Source organism: Anastrepha obliqua, chromosome 5 (genome assembly GCF_027943255.1).
Source record: "Anastrepha obliqua isolate idAnaObli1 chromosome 5, idAnaObli1_1.0, whole genome shotgun sequence".
Taxonomy (NCBI): domain Eukaryota; kingdom Metazoa; phylum Arthropoda; class Insecta; order Diptera; family Tephritidae; genus Anastrepha; species Anastrepha obliqua.
Window position 1 is genome coordinate 2178304 of NC_072896.1, and position 10186 is coordinate 2188489.

General features: G+C 37.3%; 1 protein-coding gene across 1 annotated transcript in view; it reads left to right on the forward strand.

The window, feature by feature from the left end:
- LOC129247252 (uncharacterized) overlaps positions 1-9346 on the forward strand; it is a 70610-nt gene extending 61264 nt beyond the window's left edge. The window contains exons 5-7 of the mRNA XM_054886304.1: positions 1466-1585; positions 3495-3669; positions 8652-9346. Of these exons, the coding sequence (XP_054742279.1) occupies positions 1466-1585; positions 3495-3669; positions 8652-9346 (990 nt within the window). The remainder of the gene's footprint in view (positions 1-1465; positions 1586-3494; positions 3670-8651) is intronic.
- The last annotated feature ends 840 nt before the right edge of the window (positions 9347-10186 follow it).

The window sequence follows — 10186 nt, forward strand, 5'->3', positions numbered from 1 at the left end:
ATTGTCCTTGTGCTTTGTTAATAGTCATTGCGAAAGTGAGTCGCACCGGGAATTGTAGACGTTTGAATTCGAATGGCATATCTGTCGGGATAATTGGGATACGTGGCAACAGTACGTCTTCCACCTTTGAATTTTCTAGCCAAAATTGCTCATCATTTTCTTGACTGAGAGCCTGGTTCCGTTGCAAAGTCGTGGTGGATTTATGTTTCGAAGAAGAATGATGGGTACGCCAATTTTCAATGTAAGAACGTGCGGCGGCATGCCTGGCAAATCAAGCGAATTCAAGAATTCAGTTGGATAGTATTGACATGAAGTTGGTGGTATTGACATCGATGTTTTTGGCTGCTAATATAGCACGCGTACTGAGCCACTGATGGTTTTTGTAGTTTTGTGCAATGTTTGGGAAAACTTTTTGCACCAATTCGTCGATCCTTTCCGTGATCCTACGGAAGTTTGCTGGCAGGTATCACCCTGTCGTGTAGATTCATCAATTTCCGTTCGCCCTTATCCAATAGCCAATAATTGTTTTGCAAAATTTCCAGCCGAGGCATCCCGTTGTAGTTGTACACGCATGCTAGTTTTCAAAGTCAATTTCTGTAAATGACGCCATAGAACTGATGATTTAAGACATGCATTAAGTTCATTAGCGGGTGTTGAACGTGGTATAATGGGCAGTATATGTCGAAAATCACCAGCCATTAAAATGAGAATATCTCAGAAGAACTGGTCTGATTAGTACGTATTCGATCAGTTTCTAACCTTACTTCTCGTGAACATGTCATATTCGTTTCCTCTGTGTAAAAATACATGGTCACACTGAATTTCATGACAATCGGTTGAACGCGCGGAAGTTGCTACTCTGCAGCGCCCCCTGGTAGCGAGTGGCAGCAATGAGCATATTTTACTAAGCTTCTCCGTGGAAATATACGTATTTTTATAATAATTGGTCCAGTAGTTTTTGAGTTCATGGAGGACATACAGACAAACATTCATTTTTATATACAAAGATTTCAATTATTTTAACGCGTTGTTCTTACGCGTAAAATTATACATCTGTCTATTTGTTAAATGTCAAAAATGTTAAAAAAAGGCACCGTCTAAGATTTATTCCCTACTGACGTCTCGACGTCACATTTGAAACGTCCATTATAACTCATTGAAATTAAAGCCGATTTACCGATTTTATGATATACCTTTATTTTAATATTTATATGCTTATATTAAAACGCTATCAATAAATTTCCATTAAATTTACTACAATTTCCGTCAAGTGTTCTTTAGATTTAAAAATAATAATAAATTCATTTAGCTTCTCATCCACATTGACAACAATAAATTTATTTTCTATAAAAATAACTGTTGCATAAGGGCAATGATCACTGATCAGCCAATACAACTTTTTAATCAATTTTGAGTGAAAATTCTGTTTTCCAACTTTTTATCACACAATTTTGATTACTTACAGACCAACCCTTCTCACATACGGCACCACAAACCACAGCGAGAGGCACGCGAACTGGAAACAGCTATTTCGAGCATACACTTCGTGGTCACACCGCAGCACTTCAGTGGCGGGAAGTTAAAGGTAAGCAAAGAAAATGGTGAAGCGACTCAAAGTTGGATAGTCTAACAGAGAGACACATTGCGTGCCCACAAATGCACGTTAGTACATGCATGCTTTATGGCCATAACCCAGCAAACGGCTCACAAGTCATTCAAGTCACAACAGCCAGGAGCGTGTTGAATGCCCGCCAACTGCGACCAAGCGCGGCTAATTAAGCCATTATGCTATAAACAAAAACTTCAAACAGCAGTTGAGCAACATCAGCAGCACGTATACATACATAAGTACATACTCGTATATGTGGTAATTGAAATGCCCACAAGCAGATAGTGGGAAATGGACACACACTTTGCAAATGCACTCACACTGGTAGAGATACGAAGGCGGTCATATTCGTAAAAAAGAAAGGAGCTGCAAGGAAAACGGCGTTGCGCGTAGTCACGGCTACTTTTTATGAGGTCACGTTGCTGTTTAACCGCCCAACAACAATAATGATATACTTTAAGAAGCAACAAAGTATCAAAAACTTCATTGCAGAGGCGTTAGCGTGAACGTGAGCACGAAATAAGTACAAACAAACAAACAAAAATATATAAACAATTTCACATCCTTCACGCTTAATTGGCCGCAATGAATGTATGTTGGTTTTTTCTCAAGCGCAAGCATTTATTTCGAATGCTGCATGGTTTCCGGCGGGCAGCGCGCCATTGCCATTTAAGCCACTTGATACGATATAATTGTTTCGCTTGAGTGTTTTGTGACCACAAAAACAAACAAAAAAAACAAAAGCGAAGTACTGAAAGAGTTTTTATGTATGTATCTACTTGCGCGCTTGTTCCTTCTTCGATTGTCTGTTGCGCAGAGCAAATTGCCCGCTGCTCATAAAGTACAAATGGTTTATTGTTTGCGTGGGCCATTCATATTCGCTAAACAGCCAAGGAGTCAACAAACAAGACTATTTGGGATTTAAAAAAATGCACAGAGAACCGTTGGCTGGGCAACAACTACTTTGGAGCACCAATTTTTATGGCCGTCTGATGGCTTATAGTCATAAATAAAAATCCTTGAAAAATAAAAAACGTTTAAATGACCTTTAAGGCACTAATTGCGCTAAATACTAAAGACAATATAGGAAGTGTTTTATAGCTAACCCGGGTTAGTCTGAATAGATAAACGAAGTTATTTTTGGCTTCTCGTTTTCCTGCAGGACTGCCAACAGTCAATTCTCAAAAGTTAATAGCCAATATTGATTAGTCAATTGGTAATGGGCATGAGTTGGTAGTAAGTAGTCAATAGTCAATAGTCAAAAGTCGAAAATAGTCAGTGGTCCGTAGCTAATAGGCAACAGTCAATAGTCGGTAGTTAGTAGTAAAAAGTGCTCAGTAGTCAGTTCTGATATTTGAATATCTGATATTCATAAGTCAATTAGTATTTAGTTAGCAGTCAATAGTCCAAAATAGTCAGTGGTTAATACTTAATATGTTAGACAACAGGAAATAGTCGGTAGTCATTAGTAATTATTCTATAGTGAATAGTCTAAAATAATCAATAGTTAATAGTCTAGAAAAATAGTGTCAGAAGTTAATAGTCAGCAGTCAATACAGTCTAAAATAGTCAATTTTTATATTGGTGAACACTCAGTAGTTAATAGCAGATATTCATTAGTCATTAGTTATAAGTCAATAGTCCTAAGTAGTCAGTAGCCAATAGAAATCAATAGTAAATAGTTACTAGTCAATGGTTTTGAATAATCAATAGAGAAATATTCATTAGTGAATAAGCGAAAGTCAGCAGTCAATAGTAAGAAGTCAACAATAGGTAGTAAAAATCAGTGATCTATAATACTCAAGAGCGAATAACCAATAGTCAATAGTTAATAGTCAATACTCAATGCTTACAAGTCAATATCCAAAAACAACTTTTTTTTTAGATACGCTGCACTGCACACATCCACGATGTCTATTGGAAATCCACTGAAAAATCGATTGAGGAAGAACGCCACAAGCACAACATAAACTCAGTGAACTCCTTCTCAGAAGATTATTTTGATTTAGAGGAAGAACAGCTGGTTGACCGTTCCGACACTTACATGACGCATATAAAGGGTAAGTGCAAGTAAACTCGAATTATAATTAAAAATTATATTTGGTTGCAAAAAAAAATATTTTACTCTTTTGCCATTCTGTGTGGGAAGAAGCAGATGATTCAATTACAAATATTGAAAGATTCAGCAATTAGAGTAATTTTTAAGTAGTAAAAGCCTACTTCGGTATGCCATACCGGTAATTTCCCAACAAATATTAAATCCACTGCCACACTTCAATGCACTTATGCCAAGATTTGGGATCCAGATATTATCAACGACGACAAAAAACTGTCGAATTATGCCAGTAATCTCACAAAAGCCTTCGAAATTTAATTTATGCTACTATACCTGCCATCACACGCGCATGCACATATTTACGTGTGGATGTTCGTGTGAGCTCATAAATAATTCCAAATGCACGCAGACTAAAATAGCATTCTTAAATAAAGCGCACGTCCTGTAGAAGGAACACACATAGATACACGCACACACGCAAAAAATAGAAGACACAAAATATCAGCAGGGTGGTGGAACATTTTAATTTCACTACTTTGTATTTTCAAATGCCTTAAAAGCGCAATGTCGACGTTGCATTTCATAGAGGAGTTATGAGCAAAAAATGGTAAATAGTACTCATATGCACACATGCACGTGCATACTTGTGTACGAATGTACGTATGTATGCCTGCTTATTTATAATGAGTAGATGTTTTGTCGGGGAAAAGCATTCAAATATATTAAGAATTCATGTCCCGTTTTCAAAAAGCTGGCAGTGATGTGTACAACAGCATAAATAGACCTGGAGCCTGGTTAGGAAAGACAGCCAAATAGTGAGACGAAAATATGGAATAAGTGCGCTTGTAAATGTTGCAAGCGAATATAGGTGTAGACATAGGAATGTATTCATACGGCGCATGCATCATAACGACTCAAAGCATATAAGATGAAAATCTGCTTCCTTTACTACATACAGAATATTCCTATCAAATTATTATACAGTTGCTCATATTCATAGCTGAACTATTTAAGCCTTTTACCGTTTTACGTATATGAATGAGTATTTAAAAATATATGTGTTTCAGCTCTTTCACAAAATTAGTTTTACAAACAGCCACCTGCATTCTTGATTTTAAAAGCTCTGCCGTTGGAGAAAGGAAATGTATGTGTTTTACGAAAAAATTGTGCAATGAAGTTATATAGGAAGAAAGATGAAACCGCCTAACATGTGCGGGCATCCTTCCGAGCACTGGTATATAAGAGTCACAAACATCTAAACAAAAATTTATTGAGGAAGTTGGGCTCAAAGAAGTACTCTGAATCTATGAAGGGACTGAATATAGCTTTCAGGTCGCAGTGCGGGTACGTAGAAGTGGCGGTCGGTTTCTAAGCCAACTCACTTAGACCATTGCACATCCATTGTGATGCAACAGTAACAATTTACCTGCAACTCTTCGTTAAACCATTTTATATTAACTGCATCCGGCGGACATTTATATCCATAAGGTCATTAGTATCATAGCAAATGATCAGCTAAAGTATTTAAACCTTGTGGCACGCCGCGCAGGACATGGCAAAGAAGCTGATATTCTTGCAGCTTATGCAATAGTCGAAATGAGGTAGTTTAATCCTAAACATGCCGACTTAGAAGACAATGACCTGCGATCAATGCAACTATCATCGAAACGTTTTTCCTTGACCGATTAAGTAGCGCCTTTGGGCGGCTGACGTCGCATTTTGGCCAAATTCTTTTTGTTGCGCCACATGTCAAACTATCAACCCATGAAGTGACACCACGCAGTGTTTAGGTTGGGAGAGATATATCTATAATCGCTATGCCAAGAGGGAGGCGAATGGTGGTATCCTGCTAACAATTCCCTGGTATGGCACTAGGCCCTGGCACCCATATCAAGTGGATGGAGAAATATTCCGCCATCTCGTTATGAGATGATCGGCAAATGTGAGCAATGATAGCATTAGTGACAGCCCCACCAAGTAATTTAATCGGCGCTGGGTATCAGCATAAATATAAATTTCACTAAAGGTAATTACATTTTTGCCTAGCCAGTCAGTGAAATACGCTACAGTGATTAGAAATATGAACCGAAGCTCTTAATTTTGTCTTGTTACAGTAGACGCCAGGCAATTTTATCATCAAGCTTTGAGCCATCAGTGTAGAACCGAAAGCAGTTTTTCCGACTAGGTACATTCTCCACCAACTCACCTCTAGCTGGAATTCTAGTTTCATACTGAGTAACCAATTAAAACATGGTTCATTCAAACAATAATCAAATCGCGCCATTGATTAGTTGCGGAAAACCGGGCAGCACCTTTACTTACATTCTGTTTACCAACCAAGCCCAGGGAGGGTATGAGGAAAAGAGTGCTCAGAGCATCAGAGGGTGTGGTTCTAAGAGCGCCGCTAATGTATAAGTTAAATAAAACTATATTTTATTTAAATATTTTTGTGTCGTTAACTTATATAAGCGCCTTACGTTGAACTCTCTGAAGCCCTTTTCTAATCGTAGTCTTGCCGAGAGCCGTCCACCAGACTATAATTCCGTAAAGGAGGCTAGGTCTGATAACGGTTCTATACAGCCAGTGAATATCTTAGAAGGAAGACCCCACCTGCGCCCTTTGGCTTTTTTGCATGAATATCGAGCTACAGTAATAGGTCTATGGATAAGTTCGTGCGGTTTTACAACAGATGGCGTAACTTGATTATTATTCCATCGATCCACATTTCCAAACATTCATTGGAGAGCTACTGTCGTAAGGCACAAACGTCAGTATAAGTTTTTTATTTGAAGCGTAAACAACAATATTTTTACCACACTTGAAAATGTCGAATTTAGTGCCAAATAATGTGTTTTTTCGGGGAATTCTTCTTCATTATTTTAATATGAAGAAAAAAGCAGCCGAAAGTCATCGTATCTTGGTGGAAGTTTATGGTGAGCATGCTCTAGCTGAGCGAACGTGCCAGAAGTGGTTTGCACGCTTTAAAAGTGGTGATTTTGGCCGCGCCGCCAAAGTTCATGGATACCGAATTGGAGGAATTGCTCTATCAAGATCCGGCTCAAACGCAAGAAGAGGTTGCAAAAACTTTGGGAGTTGATCAATCAACCATTTCCAAACGTTAAAAAGTCATGGGAATGATCCGAAATTCAAATTTCGAAAAAAACCGCACGAACTTATTCATAGACCTATTAGCTTTCTTATCCTGTCCTCTACATTCATGTTTTAATCTAGTTTCTTGTCGAGAATTATAAGAAATATTTGGCGCTATCTCCTCGAGAATTATTAGTAAATATTTGGCTTACACCATTTAATGTTGGCTTCACAAATTGTGGAGTTTTGTATTTCCTCGAAAACAGAACTAATTCTGTTGTGTGAGGGTTCACATCCAGACCGCTATTTATAGCACTTCTAGACAACTTATTAAGAGCGGTCTGCATTAGATCACTTAGAGCTTAAAGATATATTATAATATTTGCCACATGTGGCAAGAGCTATATCATCTGCTTAGGCAACTACTCTACAGCCCCGATTAATTATAATATTTAATATTACAAAATATTTTCTGATTCACAAGACTTCTTAACTTCGATAGTCAGCTTTTATATTCAACCTATATAGAAGTTTGGATTGGAAGAAGGATTAAAAAAATATCAAAAGAAGCAAACAGTGCCATATATCCAAAACCGTTAGTTTACGGCTCCATAATTTTTTGCTTATTTTAAGTATTTTTCTCTCTTTTTTTAACACCCTGTATAAGTAAACTATATTATCTCTAAATAATAAGAGCGTGTGTTTTGAAAATTCTTATTTCTGCATTAATTTGACTGTGACTGTGAATCAAAAAACGAATTCAGCAAGTTAAGAACCCTTTCTAAGATATTCGGTATGCATAAAAGAGCCAGGGCAAAACTTTGAAAATATTTGCTATATCTTTCGTTTGTGCTGTCGACTTTCATTATGTTGGCAAACAAAAGGATTTCACACAACTTTTTGAGCTCCCTTTGGTGGTTTGGATTATTCCAGAGTTTGTGTTTTCTTTTTTTCACTTTCGGTAATATCTGTGATCTGAAAAATCAGCGCAGTCCTTGCGAGGACCCCATTTTATACCAATATATAAAGATCATATTTGATTGTTTTTGATCTCGTCCGATTGAAAAGTCCTTAAAATGCTAGATAATATAAAAGATTACTTGAGTTAATAAACAGCACCATAGCTCGCGAGTTAATATGAGTAAAACACGAAAAAAATGGTTTTATGTATGCAAAAAGGCTTAGAAGACTCATAAGTTATAGCACTAGTTGCGGACTAACCCATGCTTTTTCCTAATGTATAAGTAGTTAAGTCTTTGTCTTGTAGTACTGGCCCATCACTAGCTCCGACGGCCATAAGAAGAGTATACCACCGTTCAACACCAAGATATTCCTCATAAAACTATGCGCTATTTATCCCAAATACAGGGTTGCCCATATTCGACGGACCCGACGGATTTCGATGACTCTTTGGGCCCATTCCAATCGACGAGGCTTGTCCGCAGGCAACAATCTTTGCGTCAATTGAATCATAAGGGAATAAATGCAAATCAATGTCCCAAATTCACTTTAAATGCTGCTACTAAAGATTGTGAGAAATAATTTTCATATTAGATTAGCAGACTAAAGCGGCACGATGATGTTCTTTTGAAATTCAATCGAAAGTGGCCCCAAAACCCTTACCATTAATGTAGATAATCCCAGTTGTCTTTTCTATAACTGTCCGCTTCTAGTTTTGATGTTTTTTCCTTTTTGATTATTTTCACAAGCTCACTTCTTTCTTGGATTCAATTGCAAGGACCTAAGTGTCACCCGGTTATAGATCTCTTTTGTTACACCCTTCACTGGAATGCCAATTAAATTGCACTCAGCTTTGTTTACTGCATGCAATCACTTTACGCTTTCCCATATACATATAAATTCGCTCATCTTCCACTTCTTATGCACTCATTGCAGGTGCTGTCTCATCCTTGAATGCCAATGGAGCTGCACAACAACACTGTCACTGTATGTCATTGCTCATGCGTTGCACAGCACTAGCGCTGGCGGCCTGGTATGCTCAGCGATATTTTCAACAATTATGCCAACAATTGTTTGTTTGGCGAAAAAGAATGGCGCCAAAGGCAACAACAATACAAACAGGCCAAACAATAAAAGCAACAAAAGCAGCGGAAGAAAGGGTCATAGTGACAGCCAAAGGGCAACTATTAAGTGGAGCAAGTGCCGATGAGGAAGCTTCAAAAGCGGTAATAATGAAAACAACAAATAAAACAAGAACTGCAACAACAACAACAGTAGCAGATTTCTCCGCCTGCCACGACTGGGCAGTTACAGCCGAGCAAACAAAACATCGGACGCGAAATGAAACGACGAATTCGCAATTAATAGAGAAAATAAATGTTCAGCAACAACAACAACAGCAGCAGCAGCAGCAGCAACATCAGCACCAAATTAAAATTGAGTGCGAAAAAAGGCTAGCAACACAAAAGCAAACACTCCAACTACAAAAGCACTTGGCGCGAGGGGCGGCAACACTAAAAACAATGCGAGTAGCAATTAAAGCGAAAAGAATACCAACAACAACGACAAAGACAAAAGCTGAAACACCAGCAAAAATGACGTTTGTGAATGCATCGACGGTAACGACATGATTTAATTGCCGTTAGTTTGCAGTAAATTAACAAAAACAAAAAACCTATTAAAACAAAAACATGAAAAAGGCCAAGGCATAGTGAAGCGAGGCTAGGGAGGGAATAGCAAAACTTTGTGTCATATTTTTAGCATTACTGCAAAATTGATTTAGCATTTTTCTAGATAAACTTCAATTAAAACTAAACTCCCGCTAGCTCTGCTATGTTTTTCATTCTCTTTAAAAAGTCACGGAGACTATAGACTTGTTTTAATAATACATTTTTTAAAAAACGCCCAGAAGGTATGAGATAGTAAGACAGTTGCTTTTTGTATCTATTTCTTTTTTGCTTTTTTTTTTGTATAGTTTTTTTTGTATTTCCTTTATTTTTTTTGCAAAGTGACAAAGGCGTGTTTTTTCATAAATGACCCTATTGTTTCAACAGTCGCTGGGCCATGTGTGAACACAGTGTCGCATTCGCCTCGCAGCACTATGCATGCAGTAAATATATTTGTAGCTAACTATTAAAAAGCACTAGTAAAAAATATGCATAGCGTTATATGTAGGTACTATACAAATATATATATATATATATGTGTGTGTGGTAATTTACAAAAACACTAATAAATATTTGCACAAACACCTATCCACTAATAATCGGTTAATTATTTATTCATATACATACATACTGCGTATATAACCATGCCCAATTCCACACTAGTAAATGCATAAAAAGTTCTATAAAAAACTGAAGCTGTTCGTGTGCATTTTTTGTTTTTGTTAATTTATTAAACAATTTAATTTCGTTTTCCAAATCCAATCAAAATTCCAATTAAAACGCTTAATTTACCTACTTAAGTAC